The sequence below is a fragment of the Budorcas taxicolor genome, chromosome 11, assembly GCF_023091745.1.
Source record: "Budorcas taxicolor isolate Tak-1 chromosome 11, Takin1.1, whole genome shotgun sequence".
In the NCBI taxonomy this organism is placed as follows: domain Eukaryota; kingdom Metazoa; phylum Chordata; class Mammalia; order Artiodactyla; family Bovidae; genus Budorcas; species Budorcas taxicolor.
Genome location: NC_068920.1, coordinates 39,205,601 through 39,227,447, shown reverse-complemented (window position 1 = coordinate 39,227,447; position 21,847 = coordinate 39,205,601). Strand labels below are relative to the sequence as shown.

The following is a 21,847-nucleotide window of genomic DNA, read 5'->3' as shown; positions in this document are numbered from 1 at the left end:
TTTATTATACATGATGTTGAATTAAAAGTTCAAGATCCTTGTGCTTAAATTTTTTTGTTTTAGTATTTCTGGTTTATATCTTTATGATAAATTCACAGAAATAGAACTGCTGGACCAAAGAGTATAAGCAAGTTTAAGACTCAATACAAAAGGTCAAACCACTTTACAGGAATTAAGCTTTATGCCTTTATCTTTAAGGAGAAAGATCCTGAATGGGATTATCAAAACTTGGGCTAAAATCTTATTTAATATTAAAGAAATGGAAGTTTTACTGCCACAGTCTGAAAACTGCAGTCTTTAGATCACACTTAGCTACCAGGAAAAGTTTCATAAGCTATGTTTTGCCCTCCAAAGAGAAAAAATTGAAATATTCCAGCCCGTACTCATACACACTGATAACTAGGTAAGAGATATGGGGCCAGCCTCAGGTGACCAAGATACTAAGCTTTGGGTGTCTAAAACCCCAAAAACCTTCCTATCTTCCTGATAGAGATGAGATCCTAAAAATATAAGGGGGGAAAAATACATGTGGGTAAAGTGATAGGAACCTAAACGCAAGGTTCAGATTTGAAAAAGCACACTTCAGACAAGTTGCCTTTTTCTTCCCTCTATTTTCTCAGCAGCCTCATCAGGAGATACGGATTCAGTCCCACCTTTGCTGAAACGAAAGACTGACTCCCCTGGGTCAAGGCAGCCAAACTTCTCTGAACTTGATCCCCTCACCTGTTACACAACAAAGTCAAACAAAGACCCTGAAGGTCACTGTCACGTCTCATTTGGAAATACCGTCCTTTAAATGCCCAGGGGAACCAGGAGAGATGAGTAATTCTCTCTGAACATTACCATAGTCACATGCTAACCACCTGATTTCTCCTATCACAACCAGATCAAACAGCACTTGGTATAAAAGGAGATTCCAGAAACTGCGGAATCTCTCTTCGGGGCGAGTTTGGCAGGCTCACCGTGGCCATTGCGGTAGCAGATCCACTTCTCCCGGTTCTGGGTGGGGGCCGTGGGTTTCTTGAGCCCCGCCTTTTCCACAATGGCGCTGGGATCCTGCCGGGGCCCCTTCTTGAGAGTCCTCGAGCTTTTCCGGATACTGCACACCACTATCACCACCAGCACCAGCAGCAGGAAAAGCACGATCATCCACGGAAGATGCTCGTTGATGTCAAAATGTTTGTGTGGGTTCTGCCTGGGGTGGCCCCTCTTGAGGCCTTTGATGGGCGTGCTTGACTTCTCACCCCCAGTGGCCTCCATGGATGGCAGCAGCTTCAGGATGTGTCTGTGGTGGGGCCCTTGCTGGTGGTTCACTACCTGGAGCTTGGGGAAGGTCTTGTTCATGCCCTCCTCCCCACTCGCTGAGCTCGTGTTGTCAGGGACTGTCCCTTCCTGGGTGCCACTTGGCACCTTTGGTCTAACAGAGGCAGAAGAGTTGAATTCTGTTGAGTTGATGCCTAGAAAAAAAAGAGTAAGGAGGGGGGAAGAGCTTTTCTATATGTGGGGTATCTACACATTCATCCTCTTCCTAGTCATCTCCAAACCAGGTCAGATAATCCAAGAAGAGATGACCTAAGGAGCTTTAGAATAAATGATATTGTACATTTTCACAAAGACCTTGACAATGCCTTTATGTGGGAGGTTAAAACTAAGCTTAACAGCTAAACTCCTGCCAAAAGCAAGGGCATCCTCAGGGACCAAGCGCCTGAGCTTCACAGTAGCTTCTCCTGTGCTGCACGTACTATGTCAACTCTTAATTGTTTTGATTATTAGAAAACTAGCTCCAATTGAATTCCACTGTCTTTTAATTTCTTTATTCTTCCTCTCCCACCAACTGGCTATTTCATAAGGCAGTGGTAAAATGGAAAACATAACTAAGATAAAGGAAAGAGTTCAAACCCCAATCTATGTTGGACCAGAGAAAGGTTTGGTGGGATACTCAGTGAACAAAATCAAGCAGGACTTGCTTAGTATGTGCTAGTAACAGAGCAGCAAGATTTGGGCACGCAGCTTAGTGGAGTGTTTTCAGAGAAGCTTCCACAAGCAGTTTTCCATTAAGGAATGAAAGCCAGGGATTTCAAGTCCCGAGAGACAGGACCTGACCCCTGAGGAAACCTGGAGAGATCACGGGAGCTCTCTGAGGCTGCTTCTTCATTTCTAGTGGCGGTTGTGAGAAGGCCTTCCTTATGGGGTCTCATCAGAAGGTCAAACATAACCACACATGAGAGCTCACTGGACGGTTTTCGGCCATCATCTCATGAAAATTAAACTCAATCAAAAGGAATTTGGAAATAAAAGCTAAATGTTATTCTTGCCTGAGATTCAAAATGAATTCTGAGGAAAACTGGGATATACTTGATGAAGGACATAAAGTCCTATGGGAGAAAAATAAAAAACTCTTTTCCAGATGTGAACGCCAGTTACCCTCAACATGACACAAATGTGTTTGTTTCCTGACATTCCTGCCTGACCTTCCTTTTCTCGCACTCCCCTCGGATCCAGCGTTCATCTTTCCCTTCCAGATGTCGTGGTATTTTTCTCTCCTTCTGACCTTCCGGCTGTGTCTCCCCAGGACTGACTGGGTGTTAGAAAACTTTTAATCCAAAGGGACCTTAAAGGAGCCAAATCACTCATTTATGGTGTCATATGATTGGCAAGTTTGTGACCAGGGCCTGCAGAAGTTCAGTGATTTCCCCAAGGCTACACGCTGACCTTGTTTCTCCTGGTTCTAATTTTCTAACTTGATGTCACCTAGTTCTCAGATATTTACTCCTCCCTAATAGCTAACACTTCTGAGTCTCAATGTTTCTAATAGGTCCATGGAAGCTAGACTTTAAACAGCCACAAAAGGCAAGCCCCATCTTCAAGGGGTGACTTTGGAATAGACAAGATGGAGAAGTATCATGGCTCCCAGCCTCGCTCCACAGGGCTCGGAGCCCTCCGCACATACGCAATTCACGAGGTTAAGTTACCTTTGGGAATGAGAGTGGAGGAAGGGGCGTCATGGGGTTCCATGTGCTCAGGGCGTGGAAGGCTGGTTGTGCCAGCGGCGGGTGGGGCAGTGCTGGAGGAGGACGGCAGCGGGCCGCAGACGTTGTCTGCCTCCTTGGTCCCCAGCCTGATCACCACCATGTTCTGACTCAGACAGTCTGTGTATGCTTTGCATCTCATCACACTGGAAGGCACGTCGGAGAAGGTCCCCCGAGCACACTGCTTACACCGCACGTCCTCCATTTCTGTCCCCTTCTTCCGCACCCCCCAACCCACAGGGCACACCGTGTGGGGGGCGCAGGTACCATTCGACTGGAACATGCCAGGTGGGCAAGTGCATTCTCGGTCAGTCAAGGCAGTACAAGGTAATTTCTCGATCATCGGCCAGGGGCACGGCTGACTACACTCGTGGCATTTCTCGATGCCATTCTCGTGTCTGGTGAAGGTCCCCGTGGGGCAGCTGCTGCAGACACGCAGGCTTGTGTTGGTACAGTGCTCAGACACATAGGTTCCTGCTGGACACTTGTCACAGGTGAGCACCTGGCCAGTGATGCGGTCGACGTGGTGGTATTTGCCAATGAGACTTGGTGCCTTCTGCTCTGGTTGAGCCCCGGTGGTACTGAGGAATCCAAGCTGAAAGAAAAAAAAAAAGGGAAAGGAGGAACAAAAGCTAAGAAGATGTTACACAGGAAGAGGAGGAGAAAGGATGGAACAATCCCTACCCGACCATCATCATTCCCATCAAAAGTCTGACCAGTACTGCGCCATTTTTTTTAATATTCATTAATTTATTTGGGGCTGCATCAGGTCTTAGCTGCAGCTCTTAGGTTTCTCTCTAGTGGTGGCACATAGGGGCTTAGTTGCTTGGTGGCATGTGGGATCTTAGTTCCCAACCAGGGATTGAACCCAAGTCTCCTGTACTGGAAGGTGGATTCTTAACCACTGAACCACCAGGAAGTCCCCAGTACTGTGCCTTTTAACAGCTACATCATAAGAGAGAGAGAGAAAAAAAAATAGACTACAATTCCATAGGGGGCCTGATCTCCTGGCTGCAAAGTTTTGGTTTTGTTGCCTGACCTTTGCCTCAGCTTTCTTTTTTTCCATCTGTAAAATGAAGCTGCAAACTGATTATAAAATCAATGGAGAATATGAATGTGAAAGCACTTTGGGACTCATATTAAAAATGCTACACAGCAGTTAAAATCTTAATGCAAGAGGAAAGTAACTTGCTGAATAGTGTCTTCCTGCTACAACCCAACTGATGGGTAGCCATTTGTTGATACCTGGACAAATCAGCTGAGATGGCAGGATAACAAATATTCAAGCTGCTACTACAGGTGATCCAGTTGGTGTTAACCAACAGACAAAGTGTGGTTTGTTTTTTTTTCCAAAGGTTTTGTCTTTACAAAGCTAAATGGCCTTTTCTTTTTATTTTGTAAATCAGAGGCAGACCCTTGGTGTTCTGAATGAGCTTTAAACAACAGAGTTAATACTTTCAGATGCACCTCCTATTTGTTGAGGCCATGATCAACGCAGCATGGACCTGCAGCCACCTAAGACCCTAAGAACAAAGCATGGGAAGGAGGGCAGTTAAAGTTCAAAAACAACATTTAAGAAAGTTCCCTATAAAATGTAAAAACAAGCTGAGATGATGCCTAAAAGCTGATGCTAGGGAAAACATCTAAATCAAGAGACACAGGCAATGAAAAAAGCTGAGGAGAACAGGAGCCAGAAAACCTGAGGCTGGTTCTCTATGATCGAGAGTCTTCCATCTCTCCTTGATACCGAGGCAGGGGAATTAAATCAGAGCTTCAAAGCAAGCCTGGGGCCTCAAATGCAACATCAACATTACCTTGAGAAGCTTTTTGAAAATCCACATCCCCAGCCCATCATCTGAGATCAGGTGGATCTGCAATCTGTTTTGGTCTGATTTGGTTTTTAAGCTTTCCCAATGATTCTGATCCCCAACTAAGTTTTGGACTTCCTGAAACAAGACGGGCGCCCTTGGGCTCTAATCACCTGGGATTCCCAGAACCACTTTGGAGACAACCCAGTTCAACTGTCAGATCCTTCCCTCCAATTCTCACCCAACCTGGCACTTTCTATTGTTTCTTTTTTTTTTTTCTTGGCTGTGCTGTGTGGCCTGTGGGATCTTAGTTCCCCAACCAGGAGAACCCTAACCCTGAACTGGTAGCGTGAAGCTTAATCACTGGACCACCAGGGAAGTTCCCTTATTGTTTTAATACTGTTCTTTTTAAAATCATTATTTATAATAAAAATAAACATTCTTTTTTAACTTTTTATTTTATATTGGCGCATAGTTGATTAACAATGTTGAGTTAGTTCCAGGTGTACAGCAAAGTGATTCAGTTATACTTATATATGTTATCTATTCTTTTTCAAATTATTTTCCCATTTAGGTTGTTACATAACATTGAGCAGCGTTCCCTGTACAGTAGGTCCTTAATGGTTATCGATTTTAAATATGGTAGTGTATACAAGTCAAACCCACATTCCCTAACTAGTCCTTGTAACCATTCTAATTATGAAATAGAGTGAAAGTCTCTGCTCAAAGCCTCCTACCCCCAGAGAAACAGTCTCTTTATTATGGTATGCATCTTTCCAGACCATTTTCTGAGCATTTACACATAAAACACACATACATGCTCTCACTTGGCCAAGTTGGCTACCTCAGGTTTGGGTCTGGATTCCATATATGAAGGGGAAAGGCTATATATACCCACTATTCTATGACTTGCTTTTGGTCATCTTCTATTACTGCATCACTGAAATCTTTCCGCATCAGAGCACACAGACTACTTCCTTCTTTATAGCAGTCAAGTACTCTAACAGCACGGATATGCCTTTGAACTTGCACACGTAAAGAAGTTAGAGACTCTTCTTACTGAGGACATGTAGATTGCTTCCTTGCCCACATGTCAGTGTACCCATGCATCTTTCTATAATCCATATTCACCTCCTTCCCTTCCCACTCCACACTAGTTTCTCTTTTCTTTCCTTGCCATCCCCAATAATAGGTACAAACATGCTATTCTCAGTCTTTTAAGAACCCCTTTCTGCAAGAACCAAATAACCCATAACTTGGAACCTCTCGGTCCTTCTCTTCTTTACTACCACGAATTTACTAGATAGGTATTTTCAGACTGTGGGAGGACCAGACCTGAAAGAGAAAGACTACCTGGGCCAAGATTTAGAGAATAGAAGACTTGTGTTCTTGTCCAGGCTCTGCCTTAAGATCAATACCACCTGGGTTTACATGCTTGTAAAAGTAGCAGGTTGGGTTAGGTTGTATTCAATTCAAGGTGTATTCAACTTCAAGGTGTCTGTGATTGTCAGAGTTCCACCTTCTCCATGAAGCCTTTACAACCATTCCTAGATGCTCATTCCAAGCCAATGAGCAAACTCATCACATTTCCTGTTTCTTTTGCTCATCATGTTGGTGCCTAATTACATATTGCCTTGTAATGTTAGTTGATGACTTCCAAAGTGTATATACTTATCTTCCCATAATGATTATAAGCAGCTCAAGGCCAGGGACAACCATGTAGATTGCATTTCCTCTCTTGCTCAACCACCTCAATGGTGACGACCATGGAAATGATAAACAGAGCATCCTCTGAGCCAAGGGTCAGCAAACTACATCCCACATGCCACCTGTTCCTGTAAATAAGTTTTATGGGAACCTAGGCATTTATTTGGGCTTCCCTGGTGGTATAGTGGTAAAGAATCCACCTGCCTCGCAGGATCGCTGCATGGGGTTCAGTCCCTGGGTCAGGAAGATCCTCTGGAGAAGGAAATGGCAACCCACTCCAGTATTCTTGTCTGGGAAATCTCATGGACAGAGGAGCCTGGTGGGCTACAGTCCATGGGATCGCAAAACAGTTGGACACGACTTAGGAATTAAACAACAACAGGCATTCATTTAGGCACTGTCCATGGCAGTTTCCATGCTATACCGGCAGAGATGGATAACTGCAAGAGACCATATGGCTGCAAACTTATCTGCCTCTTCAAAGGGAAAAAACAAAAAGCCTGCCAACCCCTATGCTGAGCAATCAAAAGAAACGTCAAAAATGCAGGGACCAGGAGCTCCCTCACTGGAACACTCATACCTCCTTGGAGAGTCTAGCAGGTGATGGAGTTTGTGGCTTCCTTTCTTGAGCACTCATTCCAACTCACAGGCCAAATCTGGTCCTCCCAACCCTTGTTTAAAACTCTCAGTGGCTCCTCACGTGACTTAGGGTGGATGCAAAATCTTTACCAGAGTTAGGACTTCCTCCAAAATCCCAACCCTGCTCTCCCCTCCCCCACTTAAAACAGGTCTCCCATTCACCCCATACCCCCTTTCCTTAGGTTAATAAATGTTTTGTTTTTAAAATTTATTTTACGGAAGTATAGTTGATTTATCAATGCAACAGTGTGTTAATTTCTGCTGTCCAGCAAAGTGACTCAGTTATACATATATACACATTCTTTTCCATATTCTTTTCCAATATGGTTTATTGCAGGATATTGAATATAGTTCCCTATGCTATATAGTAAGGCTTTGTTGTTTATCTATCCTCTATTCCTTTTTTTCCTATATGACAATCATCATTCTGTAGTTACACATCTATCTGTTTAGTGTGTCTTCCCCTCTGGACCACAAGCTCCATGAGGATAAGAATAGAATCTATGTTATATGCTGATGCTCTCCAAGCCCTCGAGGACAGTACTCAATGCATGGTATACCTGACCAGGGTGTGTTGGCTAAATGAATGAGTGGATTTGTAGACCATAATTAATTAGAAGCAGCAAAATAAAGGGTGGGAGTGGAGGAGGTTGCTGGGGATAAATCAAGTGACAGAAAGCCAAGATGCCTCTCAAACAGGCTGGCACTCTTCGGTGTAAGAGTAAATAATACAGGTTCACCTCTAAAGCCCCTGAGGATATCATTCCGTTTTCACAGAACCGTAACTGGCTTATAAGAATTATGCTCTGTGTGGTGCTTAAGATGACAAGAAAATGTAATGAAGAATTTAAAATAGCTCTCATTTCATAAAAAGATTAGAGTAACTTGGTGATTAGAATGATAAGCAGTATAACAAGATTATTCTCCGGAAGTCACCTATGTCCCATCCTGATTTCAACTTCAGCTATTTGAAAATTTTCATTTACTTAGAGGACACTTATTTCAACAACAACAATGATAGATGGACAAAAATCAGTGTACCACTCCAAACTGCACAGGGTACAGAAGCACGACAAATACTTATGAACGGATTAAAGGGAAAACCCAGGACACAAAGCACATTTCAAGGAGGGAAGGTCTCCACACTCACCTTGACGACTTGCATCACACCTATCCTGTTATATCACTGTTACTCTAGGAGACAGAGATGGACCCAAGAAACAACAGGTGTGCTAATATATGTCAGAATGTTGACGCTTATTTTTGCTTGTTTTCCTTTTTCTTTTTTAAGATTTTTTTTTTTTTTTGGTGATGTGGGCCTTTTTTAAAGTCTTCACTGAATTTGTGACAATACTACTTCTGTTCTCTGTTTTGGTTTTTTGGCTGCCAGGTATGTGAGACCTTAGCTCCTTGACCAGGGATTGAACCCACACCCTCTGCACTGGAAGTCTTAACCACTAGACTGCCAGGAAGGTCCTGATGCTTATTTATCTTTAACAATTCTTATTGCATGACCTCATCTTTCTAATAAATGAGGGAAAGAGCCTGTGCAGTTTATAAGTAGATGTGTTTGTCATTCTTGTTGCCTATCAAATCTCAATCACTTTTCATAGAAAATGAGCAAACTCAAGGCAGGGATCAACTTTTGTCTGTTTATAATGGACCAGCAGAAAGATCGCTTGTGAGCTTACTATAGAAAAATTGTTAATACTGCCTAACACTAATATGTCAAAAGGAATCTCAGCTTCCTTGGATACGATAACTAAGGGAAACAAGTTATTCCTGAGATGGTAACTATAAAAACATGGTGAGGATAAAACATACTAATAGGGACTTCCCTGGTGGTCCAGTGGTTAAGACATCACCTTCCAATGCAGGGGTTACAGGTTCGATCTCTGGTCAGGGGGCCAAGATCCCACATGCCTCTCAGTCAAAAAACCCAAATGTAAAACAGAAGAGATATTGTAACAAATTCAATAAAGACTTTAAAAATGGTCCACATCAAAAACATCTTTAGAAAAATAAAACATACAAACAGATGCTCATATGGCAAAAAGCCAGGCAGAGTAGAGATACTCCCAGAAGTTCTGACCGTTTTATTTTCCACATCACATTAAATTTGTAATCATAAGTCATTGACTGCCCGGAATTCTAGAGATTTGAAGGGAGAAAAAGAATGTACCAAGAGAAAGGTGCCAAGCAAAAAGCTTCTGCAAAGCACAGAGAGACCCGTTACCAGTTACATTATATAAATTTGGCCGACTCTGGCACTGTCTACTATCCTCTCTGATTTAAAAAAGCCTTCTGTTGCTAAGGCAAAAGCAGGGACTGCCGTTCAAGCTGGCGAATCCAAAGAATGCTGAGGCTAGAATGTGCTGACGACAAGACCAGAAGGAGGCGAGCTCAGAGGAGATGGAGGGCAAAGGGAAAAAAAAAACAAGACAGAACCAACCCAGATGCTGTCTTCCCTGGAACCTACAATGCAGGAGAGTGTGTGTACTTAGCCTTCAGGGGCCTGGACCATAGAAACACATCGCACACCACCCGTCACAATGTTATTGTGTCACGCTAGTCACTCGGTCGTGTTTGACTCTTTGTGACCCCATGGACTGTGGCCCCCCAGGCCCCTCTGTCCATGAAATTCTCCCAACAAGAATGCTGGAGTGGGTTGCCATTCCCTTCTCCAGGGCATCTTCCCGACCCAGGGATCAATCTCGGGTCTCCGGCATTGCAGGCAGATTCTTTGCCACCTGAGTCACCAGCGAAGCCCACTCGTCACCCATCACAACAGCTAGTTCTATAGGCTAAGACCCCACCTACATGGAGAACCCAAGTTATAAATAAGACAGTGGTGAAGGTGAAGAATTTACAGAGTCCTCATTAAACCTGGCAAAACTGCCACCACCAGCCAGGGCAGCGACTGTAGCCTGTATAAACAAAACCTAATTTAGCCTGAAGCATCTGAGCAAGCCCAGCTCTACCAGATCCTGATGGGGGTGTGGGGGAGGGGGGGAGCAGTTTAACCTGTGTCTCCATTTCTTCATTAGTATAATGGAGATAATGATAATAATATAATTAAATAATAAACTAAAAATAATTTTTATAATACAATAAAAATAATACATACGATTACAACCCTAGGATTGTTTTCACAATTGTTACTACAGATAAGAACAGGTGAAGCAGTCGTGACACAAGGTAGTTCTTCATGCATGCTATTTTAATCATCACCCCTTCTATTTATCATAGTACTCTAGTTTAGCTTCAGTCCCTTGGGCTTAGACAGCTTTTCAAAACACTCCAATTAAAACACAAATACCCAATAGAGAAGAAACTAGTGGTTACTAGTGTAAAGAGGAAAAGGGGAGAAATGATATGGGGAAGGGGGAACAAAGGGTTATTATGGAATTATAAGCAATCATATATAAGAGGGACTTCCTGGGTTGGGTGGCCCAGTGGTTAAGAATCTGCCTTTCAACACAGGGGACTTGAGTTCAATCCCTGGTCAGGGAACTATAAGATCCCACATGCCATGCCACAACAAGAGAAATCCAGGCAATGCAACTAGAGAAAGTTCAGGTGCCGCAAGGAAGAGCAGAGCAGTCAAAAATAAAAAATAATTTCAAAACAGAAATCATATGTATGAAACTGCTGAAATTTGCAAAGCACTATAGAATTTAAAGAATCTTTAATTCAATAAAAATAATAATCCCTGTGTTTTTACAACACTAGTTAAATAAAGGTGTAGCCTCCTTTTATTTAAAAAACAACAACAACAATATGCCAATAACCAATTCCTGATAAGTGTGTCAAAGACTCCAGATTTTTTAAAAACTGTAATCCTAAAACATACCCGACTAGGCTTGGAGCCCGCCACAAAACCAAAAATACAGACTGCATGGCAAGGAGGTAAAAGAGAAGCAAGAACCAGCTGGCATTTCCAGACAGATTTAGAATATACAGTACCGAGCAGATGAGCAAACACAGGAGGAGAAAGCGTTCGTTATTTATTGGTACACTGCAGATGGATGGAGGGAAAGTTAAGGAAACATTTTCCAGAGGGAATTTTCCTGATCTTGTCCCACAAGATGTTGATGATTCTAGGGTCTAAAACACGGGTGAATAAATCCCAGCCAGCTCCCTGCTTTTTCATAACCCACAAGCTTAAGGTTAGTTTTCCCATTTCCAATAGTTGGGTTAAAAAAAAAAAATCAAAACAATCATAAAATTTTATGATACATGAACATGATTTGAAATTCAAATTTCGGTGTCCACCAATCAAGTTGACTTGGAATCCAGCCACACCCACTCTTCTGGGCATTGCCTAGATCTGCTTTCAAACCAGAGGCAGATCTGAGTGGTGTCCACAGAGATCGTAGGGTCCACGTGGTCAGAAATCCTATCTAGCTCTTTACAGATAAAGCTTACCAACCCCTGGCCTAGAAGTTTAGGACATGCTCCTCACTGGAGTCGTCTCTTGGAGAGGCACAGTTCATGGCAGCCTCATGAATGCTGCAAGAGGCCCGCCCAACCCAGGAGGGCTGCAGAAAATGGTGACTTAGTTGAGCCCAAAACTTCCCAAACTTATGTGACCATGAAATCCTTTACTCACATCAGGAGCATGAACATCCTGCAGAACACACCGATGTAGTTCTCACCACTAACATGCTAAAGTCCAAAAATGCAACAAATCCAACATTAATAAGATCAAACATAAATTCAAAGTGGAACTTCCTTGGCGGTCGAGTGGTTAAGGTTCTGGGCTCCCACTGCAGTGGGCACAGGTTTGATCCTTGGTCGGGGAACTAAAATCCCAAAAGCCTCGAGGTGTCACTAACCAAAAAAAAAAAAGAAAAAAAAGAAACTAACCAAAATGTTTGCATTATAAAATATAAAAACATTAAAAGTAGCCTGGGAAAAAACTATTCCATATACAGCTAATAAAAGCTTACAACTGAAAATGTAAAAAATTAACACAAAGCAAGTTAACAAAAATTATTCTCAACAGTGGAGACAGAATAATTATATGGATAACTTGCTTAGCCACTAAGTCGTGTCCGACTCTTTTATGACCCAATGGACTGTAGCCCGCCAGGCTCCTCTGTCCATGGGATTTCCCAGGCAAGAACACTGGAGTGGGTTGCCATTTCCTTCTCCAGAGGATCTTCCCAACCCAGGAATCGAACCCAAGTCTCCTGCATTGCAGGTAGATTCTTTACTACTGAGTTTCCCATGGATAAATTGATAATATCCCTTGCAACTATTGAAATGTAAATTTGCACAACCAAGGACCTTTACATATCTCTATTAAAGCCGCATAAGTAAATTAAAATGATAAACGTCAATGTTGGCCGGCTTGTGGTGTAGTAGGCACATTTATAGGTTGCTGGTGACAATCTAAATCAATCAGTCTTTCTAAAGACAATCTGGCAACGTGCAGCAAGAGCCGGAAAACAGTTCATTCATTTCCTGTGACCCAGCAATTCCACTTTGGCGAATACACATCAAAAGTACCTCACTTTTGGGAACAACCCAAAAGAAAAAAGAGCAACTGGTTTGTACAGAGACAACTCTGTCTGTGCTGCTTGCCTGCAGCAGGAAAACAATGAGAACAGCAACCAAGGGTCCAACGACAGTAGGATGACTCAACACACTGCCAACCAGAGGAGACGTCGGCCTAGAAAGTGGCAGGCAGGAAGGTTGCACTGAGATGAATCACAGCACCTTAAATTCACATCCAAACTTTGGGTGACCCAACCTTATCTGCTCCTTCGTCTCCCACCACTTCAAAGCAGTCAGACCATCAGAGACTACACTCAAGAACCAGGAAATCATGGGACTTCCCTGGTGGTCCAGCAGTTAAGACTCCATGTTTCCACTGCAGGGGGCATGGGTTTGATCCCAGATGAGACCAAAAAAAAAAAGTAAAAAATTAAATGTTCTTTGTTAGTAAGTCAAAGACCCTTGATATGTAGCTCAAAGTACTGAGACTCAGATCAACCTCCCACTACACTCTAACTTGCCCAGAATGAATGAACTGTTAGTTTAGAGCAAAATCCTTCTGGAATTCATTCAACATTCCTTTATTACTTAAATATTGTGTGTCAGGGCATTGGGCTAGAAACACAAAGATGAATAGTGCGTTGTCTGTCATCTGTAAGAAGCTGAAAAGGAATAACAACAATGGCCTTGAGCATGCTGTATGCAGAAGCATACCCAATCCTCATCAAATCCGGTATTTCTGGACCAGGTACAGAAGGTTTCAACCAAAGAAGAGAGAGGAGCCATGGACTTGCAGAAGTAAAGAGCAAGGAGGGACGAACGACTAGTTAGATTATTCTGGGAACCTATCACCATTTGCCTTGAGTTTTTTCCTCCTTTGCCTCTTGCCTCTTTTAATCCTGGATATGTTGACCGGGCCATACCTAAGATGATCTCTGATAATCATCATAAAATAATAATCCTTCTCCAAAGGGTTCTTTGGGAAATCAGAAGGCCAACCTCCTTCCAGGAGCAATGATAAAATTTCTTCTCACCTTCTGCCTTTCTTTAGTGTACTCAGCATCTACAATCTATGAAAAGACATGTTGAAAAGTTCCCTTAGGAGAGAGCTTCACGTGTGATAAACCACATACAAACATCTCACGTGAGCCAAGACTGCAAATCACAGAGCTCAACCAGTTTCTAACAGACCTGAAATGAAAAGTTAACAAAGAAAATGCCAATAACAGATGATGCAAACCTGTGGACTGATCCTGTACGAATAATCAGGCCGGCAGCAAAGGAAACCCTGAGAGGTCCTCGAGTTCTCAGGATGAGTTGAAACTAGCTTGCTAAGCAGAATTCGTGTCATACTGTTACTCACTAGGCAAATATTTTTCAAAATGACCCCAGGAGCAGGAAAGCACAGCATCTCTTCCTTATTTATAACATATCAATTTGCAAGAGAATCTTTCCATCTTAACTGTGGAACCATTGCCGGTCAGAGTCACACCATAGGAAAATGCTTGCCAGTGGCTCCGCGCCCTTCCCTTTCAATCGGCACACACAGGTTGCTCTTATGCTATAATCAGCCCTTTTGGCTAAACTTCCAAATGCCACCATGGGGCAGAACCGCTCACCCAGTGGAAAGAGAATGTTCGACTCTCAGGTAAAAGTATTCCTTTAACGGGAAACAAAATTCCAGTAAATTAAGGTTGCTTGTGCCCGACCCACACCTTGGCAGAAAGAGCAGTGTGTATGAAGGCTGACTTAGATCTGAGTCCTCGCTCTGCTGCTGCTGCTACATCAATTCAGTCGTGTCCGACTCTGTGAGACCCCATAGACGGCAGCCCACCAGGCTCCGCCATACCTGGGATTCTCCGGGCAAGAACACTGGAGTGGGTTGCCATTTCCTTCTCCAATGCATCGAAGTGAAAAGTGAAAGCGAAGTCGCTCAGTCGTGTCTGACCCTCAGCGACCCCATGGACTGCAGCCTACCAGGCTCCTCCGTCCATGGGATTTCACAGGCAAGAGTACTGGAGTGGGGTGCCACTGCCTTCTCCGAGCCCTCGCTCTGGCAGTTGCCAATTTCTTGACCATGGCTTCTCCTAAGCCTCATTGCCTGTAAAATGGGGCTAATGCTAATACCTCATGGACTTGAAGGGTCTATTGAGATCATTTGTAGAAGCTATTCAACTCAATGCCAATAGTATGTGCTCAATAAAAAGAAGCTTGATAATAATCAAAATCAATGATTCATCTTAAAAGCCGTTAATATTCCTCCCCTCTGTTGGGACCAGAGCCCTCTTAGAGCCACTGCTGCTCATTTGATTCCAGAACCCATCTCACTCCTCTCCTCCCTGCTAAATCCATTCAACTCAGGCTCCTCTTCCCAAAACAGATTTGCAAATGGCTCCAAGCGCCACACCCTGAGGACACATTGAGCACAACTTTCCCACCACAGAAGCATCTGTCATCTTCAAGGCCAGGGTGCTGACGTGTGGGATTTTTTTGCAGAATCCAGGAGAAAGGACTCTTCCTGGTGGCCTTCAGCATCTCTCAAGGAGAGTGAGATCACAGGACTTCCCTGGTGATCCAGTGGTTATGCCTCCACGCTTCTAATGCAGGGGGCACAGGTTCGATCCCTGGTTAGGGAACTCAGATGCCACGTATCTACCCTTCGGTGTGGCCATGAAGAAGAGAAAGAAGAGTGAGATCACCACTGCTCTGAAGCAACAGCCTAAACATCCGTGAGCCCCGTGTTTCTACAGCCCCCGTGAGCGTTCAGCAGATACTCGCTGACATCAGCCAGTTCCCTTCCTACTTACAAGCTCTGCCCAGCTCCTCTCCTCTCTTGGACTCAGGCTGGACATGGAAGGTGGTATGGAAGCCAGGTATGGAAGCACACAAGCCAATTCAGGATGCCTGTTTACTTTCTGGTATTTGACAAATACAAACACGGGGGCATGGCCAGGATTTATTCACCATCTCGCCGCTTTCCTAAAGAATCGCAGCTCAGCAGCTGCTACTCCAACTACAACGCCCAGTGTCCTGCTAATGCTAAAGGGGGATTCAACTTGGGGGCCAGGATAACTCCTCTTGCAGCTTCAGTTTTCATTCTGTCCAACAGACATCATCTGCACCTAATGCTCCAGACCGAATCCATTCCAAATGGTCATCAGGCACAAGCCCAAAGGCAATGAGAGACTTCTGTCACTGAAGAGAAGCACCTGAATTTTCCAGGAAGTTGCCAAGTGACCTGGTATCACCAAGTCTTTGCCAGGCCTGCTTGGGAGAAGAAGGCCAGCAGAGTCAGTGCTTCCTGGAAAAAGAGGCACTGCAGTTGACAAAAAGCCACTCAATTCACTCTGGCCCTGGAATAATCTGATGATGCCTCTCACCATTTCCCATTACACACACACACACACACACACAATTAATAAAGTTCCCTGAAGCCAATTATAGTTTACATGCTTTACAAAGGGCCGGATGAGGACAAAACCGATTTGCAACGTGTCCCCTCTCACCCTCACGGTCAAGCCTAAGGCTGAAAAATGTCTCCTCATTCTGATCTACAAATAGATGGGACACAGAGCACCTGCTGAAACCAACTTGAACCCACACCCACTCACTCCATCCACTTGGAGAAAGGGGCCTGCTGCAAATGGTGCTGGAAAATACAGTATTAACCGTGCTGACCACCTCCAGCTGGAAAGACTATGTCCAAATTTAGCCACACTAAAATATGCAGTTTAGCGAGTTGGCGGATCTAGTGCTGGTATTTTCTCAACTTTGGGTAGTAGGGATTCCATGACAAGGAATTCTTTTCTTGCTGATTTGATGTGCCTGTGTGTCTTCTTTACACTGTAGGTTTGTTTGTTTTGTACTGGGCTTGTGGCAGATTCAGCCATATGCCTTTAGAAACAGCTGAGAATTCGGATAAAAAAGCTCAATCCCATCCTATACAGTTTGACAATAAGGATGGGAGATTCACATGGTATGTGAGAAACCCTGCCTTCCAGGACATACCTGACTTGTGCGATCATGAGTCATTTTCTCTACCAAGTCTAATAGATGTTATTCTGAGACTACAAAATTCTTTCTTTTGACTTTCAAACTAAAAGCCACAATTTCTTCAAGTGGTTTTCTCTTTTAAGATTTTTTTTTTTTTTTGATGTGGATCATTTTTCAAGTATTTAGTGAATTTATTACTATATTGCTTCTCTTTTTGTGTTTTGGTTTTTTGGTGGTGAGGCACTGGAGGTCTTAGCTTCCCCACCAGGGATCAAACCCTCATTCCCTGCCTTGGAAGGCGAAGCCTCAACCTCTGGACCTCCACGGAAGTCCCTCAAGTAGTTTAAAGGTGCTAACATCCATCACATTTTGTGTATTACTTTGAGCATAGTACATTCATCTGGGGATTCTTTCTGAAAGTGTGAAACTCAACCAGCACTATTGATAGCTATGTCCGTTTATACACCATATACTTTGTACCTGTAGGGCAAGATCCAAGTTCTAATTCATTCCTGGGCTTCCACTACCAAGAATAGTGCCTCTGAGAGTAAGCGCTCAATGTAGGTTTGTTAACATGAAAAAATAATCTGCTTCCCCCATCTAGGCTGTTTTTCCCCTCCAAGTTTTCCCTTGCAGCTTTCACACTCTAGGACTGTGAAGTTCAGGTGTATATGAAGGAGAAAATCTTTTGGATATAACATTAGCTCTAATTTGAAGTTCTCCTTGAACCTGTCACTTAGTCTAGCATCTGTTCAGGACTTCAGCCCCAACCAGCTACTCCACACCAATCTAGTCAAATAGCCGAAGTCAAATGCCAGGATGCTAGATGATTAACTTTAATAAGCAAAGGTCAGGAGATGGCACTAAGACATGTAGTCTCAACAACGTTAACAAACACCCATATGTGGAACTTTCTAGGTGAGCACTCATCTGAAAGCTCTTACAGTAACTGTTCTTCTATCAGGAATTCATAATATACGCAGATTAGTGGGTTCTAACATTTCGGACCTCATTTCCTTTATCAATTACATCTCCTTTTTCTTCTGACTGTCCCACTGCCAATATTCTATCTGCGCAGTCAAAGCAAGCTCCTTGAGGGCAAGAGACATCTCTGAGTGTGTTGTTAGCCCATTCTAGGGCATTTCTTAACACTGGCACAAACCTCAAGGTCTCATTCATCTGCTCTCCAGATTTTTGGCCAGAAACACACAATATTTTGCCTTTCAGTGTGTGGTTTACTTTCCAATATCATGCAGACATCTCAACACATCAGAAACAGAAGTGCAAGCAGCAAAAATACTTTCCCCAAAAGGTATTCATGCAATTCTCGTCAGTGTCCTGCAACAAATCAAACCACCAGCCTCAACTCTCCCCCAGTGAGTCTTCTCTCTTGTTGCATTTCCTCATCGGGCAATTTGGAGTTGTGAAACCCGCAGAGTGGCACAGCAGGGAGGCAGTGGAGTCGTGAGAGGGAGCCTGGCGATCCTGCGTCCCAGTACCAGTGCCCTCAACACTTGGGAGCAGGGTGGCCCAGAACTGCCAGTGAAGTTTTTGCGGTCTCCATTTTCTCAACTGGAAAACTGAGCTCATCCCACTGGCTTCACAGAGATGTTGGGACTAAGATAGGTACTATCTATAAAGCACCTGATATATACGATAATCATGTTATATGCTGTATATATATTATATAAAAAGGGTTCTTAAAGCTTACAGCAAGTTCTCCTTCAGTTAGCCTGTCATCACAAGAAAAGAATCAAAAATGATGACAGTAACAAATATCTTCACCCTAAAAAAGGAAATATTTGAAAGAAGAGGAAAACCATGTGCCTTGAGCATGCTGCCGCGTGGACCTGAGCTGCAGTACCTGAAGTCTGCCATTTTCATAGGGCCAAGAATCCCAGTGGGATAAATAATCCTTATAACAATGTCATGAAATCATCTTTTTTTTTTTTTTTCTGGCCACATTGTACAGCATTTAGGGTTTTAGTTCCGTGACCAGGGATGGAACACGTGCCCAACCGTGGAGTCTTAACCATGTGATCATCATTTCATATGCTATCAATGTCTGGGCTAAGGACTATAGCTGGTAGAGTGGGAAAAATAAAAGACATTGCTTCCCCACCCTGGTGACCCCTGTCCACTCTCTGTTTCCCTTCCGGACACAGGGGTCAACTCAGGGCACTCAATGAACTGCAGTGGAACTTTTCTGTTATAATTAGCAAGAGAATAAGCACTCTCATTTTAGTTAATATCTCAAGGTTGCACCTAAGCTCCACTATAAATTACTTTTTAAAAAAAGACAGGCAAACTTACTTTCTCAAGTCTTCAGTTGCAAATCCAGTGCACAATTTTTTAGGTCAACCAGACTTAATGATTTCAGAAAAGGAGCTGGGCTCTTTCTCTGGAGGTTAAAGCAACCTATGCTTTAATTACACCACGACCTTACTTTAAGCATCTCATGCAGAAACGTAAAGTCAATGAAATATTGCACTGACTTAAGACTTAATCCAGGAGTGGACTCCAAGGGGAGCACAGGTGTAGGGCAGTAGATCTAAGACTGAGAAGGAGGCAGCTTGAGGATGGACCTACCTCCATTGATATTGGGCTCGATGTTCCCCAGGACTTAGATGAGTTTCTCTCCACACCAACTGTCCAATCCATGCCCACTGCTTTCAAGGACCCTCCCAGCCTACTGCCCACCATCCAGCACCCTTGTGTCAAGGACACAAATCTTGACTTTGCCACTGCTATAGAATAGGCAGAAAAGGGTCTTTGAAGGGAGTCTGGGACCTGCCTCATTATAAATCCGAACAGCACCAAACTTTTCTTTAGTGTCTCTCTTCCCCTTTAAAACACACCCTCGCACAGGGAACCAGAGTGTCTGTAGGATGAATTCCCAGGCCATAGCAACTGCAGTGCCCTGGGATCTAAGAGATCTTGGTTGGCCGGGCATTAAGCCCTTTTCGGGATGGAGACAGCAAGCCTACCTCTCCTTGACACGGCCTTGCCATGAAAATAGGCTCTTGTTTTTTTGGTTTTGTTCGGTTTTTAGCTAAGAATCTCCATCCACCCGGCAGACACAGAAAGATAAGCACGGAAGCTTATGGTGGCTCGTGGGTTTGATCTCAAATCAATTTTCTTCTTCCACCTAATTCATCCCATCCCCCCGCCAATATGTGGAAAGGCGGGGAAGGGATGTGGGGAAGTTGGGGACAAGTTTTGGGTCGAAGGTGCTTTCAGGCTTTGGCCAGATAAGCGATGGAGAGAACTAGCTACAGGGCACGCCCTGGAGCTGAATGCAGACCGGGTGCAGAAGAAGGAAGCTGCTCCACCCTCCATGCTCACCTGCCCGGCCACAGGTAAGCGAGGGATGGGGAAAAACGGGGGGAAATTCAGCTTCCTTTATGGTGGGCTCTCCCCTTCCCCCACTCAAGTGTCAGCGCGCTGGCCGCCTGGCTGGGAGCCGGCGCTTTGGGGGCGCCTGAGAGTGGGTCTCAGGGTTCCTTTTTGGGCGTGCCGAAACCGGGACCCACCCAGTCAAGGCGGAGAGAAGGGGGAAGGGGAGCAGGCGCCCGCTCCTGAGGCGAGGCGTCGAGGCACCCGGCGTTCCGGGGGGCCGGCGCGCCCGGGTCCCGCGCTCTCCCACTGCAGCAGCATCCCGGCATGACACTGCAGCTGCAACAAAGCGGCGGCCGCCACCAGCCTCGGCTCCCCGGCCCCACACCCCGCGGAGGGGCTAGCGGCTGGGGGCCCTGCGGGTGCGCCGAGGGGGTGGGGGCCCCGGAGGGGCGGGGGAGGTGAAGAAACCCTGAAATGCGCAGGAAGCCGAGTGGCCATCTCCAGCGCCTCTCCCGGCGCAGCCAGACTGCAAGGAAAACAATTCGCCTTCATTCCGGAGTCGGGCTGAGCTCTGCGGCTCCCTCAAAATGACCCGATCCAAGCCCTCGGGTCTGTTGTCTGCCCTCGCTCGCAACCTGCCCCCTCTGCACCCAGCACCCCCGAAGCCCCGGCGCCGCGACCCGCCCCGCTCCCCGAGCGCGGCGTCCTCGGCTCCAGCGCCGCCACCGCCCGCGACTCCCGTCTACCCCACCCGGAGCGCTCACCAGGAGAAGGGAGCCCGCGATCATCGTGGCTCCGGCGATGCGGCTGCAGGAGGCCGGGGCGGTGCTGCTGCTCGTGAAGGTCCCCATGGCTGAGCCGGGGGCTCGCAGGGCGCCCGGGGCGCGTGGCCCCCCGGCAGCTTGAATCGGCGGCTGCTTCTGCCCAGCGCCGCATCCACCGCCGCCTCCCGAGCCGGGAGCCCATCTACCTCCAACACCCCATGTGCACTGCGGCAGCCGGACGGCCGGACACAGGAGGGAGGCGGCGAGCGAGGCTCCGGGGGCGCTTAGCACCTGCCCAGCTGCGCGGCTGTCCGGACGGGGAGAAGCAGCCGCTGCTGCAACCCGCACCTCCCTGTGCTCTCCTCCGACAGCGGCTGCGGAGAACAAGGGAGGAGGGCTGGGCGCGAGAGAACGAAGGAACAACTTCCCATAGCGAAGCCTCCGGCCGCTGCCAACCACCGTCCTCCGCTGCCCTGACCGGCCGGCGAGGGACTGAGTCTTGTGGCCGCCGAGCGCAGGGAAACACGTGGTGGCGCCGAAGGGGCGGGGAATCGGCCCTTTGTGATGTCATCGCGAAGGAGGCCGGGCTCTTTGTGCCCGCAGAACTGAGAAGGCGGTCCAGAGCAAGCAAGGAGGTGCAGGATGCCCCCTGCCGTTCGCTGAAGAACTTGCAGCTGCTTTCTGATCCAAGGAAAACGTTGCGAAGGTATGCACACCCTTGACCCAACTTTCCCTCTTTACTAAGATGATTCTCAGTAAGTTATTTTCTGTGACAGACGCCTTTCTACTGTTTCTGGCTCGATGAGTAAGATCAGAGAAAAAGCAAAAAGCATTTAGATCAACGGTGTGCCATAAAGAGACCAGTGAGTTGGTTCCCAAACTTAGCTGCACTTTAGAATCACCTGGAATGTTTAAAACAAACTATGATGCCTGCTCCCACCCTAGAGATTCTGCTTGAATCGGAATAGAATGTGGTCTGGGCGTTGGGATTTTTTTTTTTTTTTTCACTTCTCCAGGTGATTTGGGGAGATTTTGGAACAAAATTTGAAATCCTCTGGGTTAATAA

At 45.4% G+C, this 21,847-nt stretch overlaps 1 protein-coding gene across 1 annotated transcript in view; it reads right to left on the bottom strand.

Moving 5' to 3' along the window:
• Window positions 1-21,235, bottom strand: part of TNFRSF21 (TNF receptor superfamily member 21) — a 64,260-nt gene extending 43,025 nt beyond the window's left edge. Inside the window, exons 1-3 of the mRNA XM_052648462.1 lie at window positions 20,782-21,235; window positions 2,973-3,624; window positions 963-1,457 (exon numbers count right to left, since the gene is read on the bottom strand). Coding sequence (XP_052504422.1) covers window positions 963-1,457; window positions 2,973-3,624; window positions 20,782-20,868 — 1,234 coding nt within the window. The 5' untranslated portion in view covers window positions 20,869-21,235. The remainder of the gene's footprint in view (window positions 1-962; window positions 1,458-2,972; window positions 3,625-20,781) is intronic.
• Window positions 21,236-21,847: the final 612 nt, after the last annotated feature.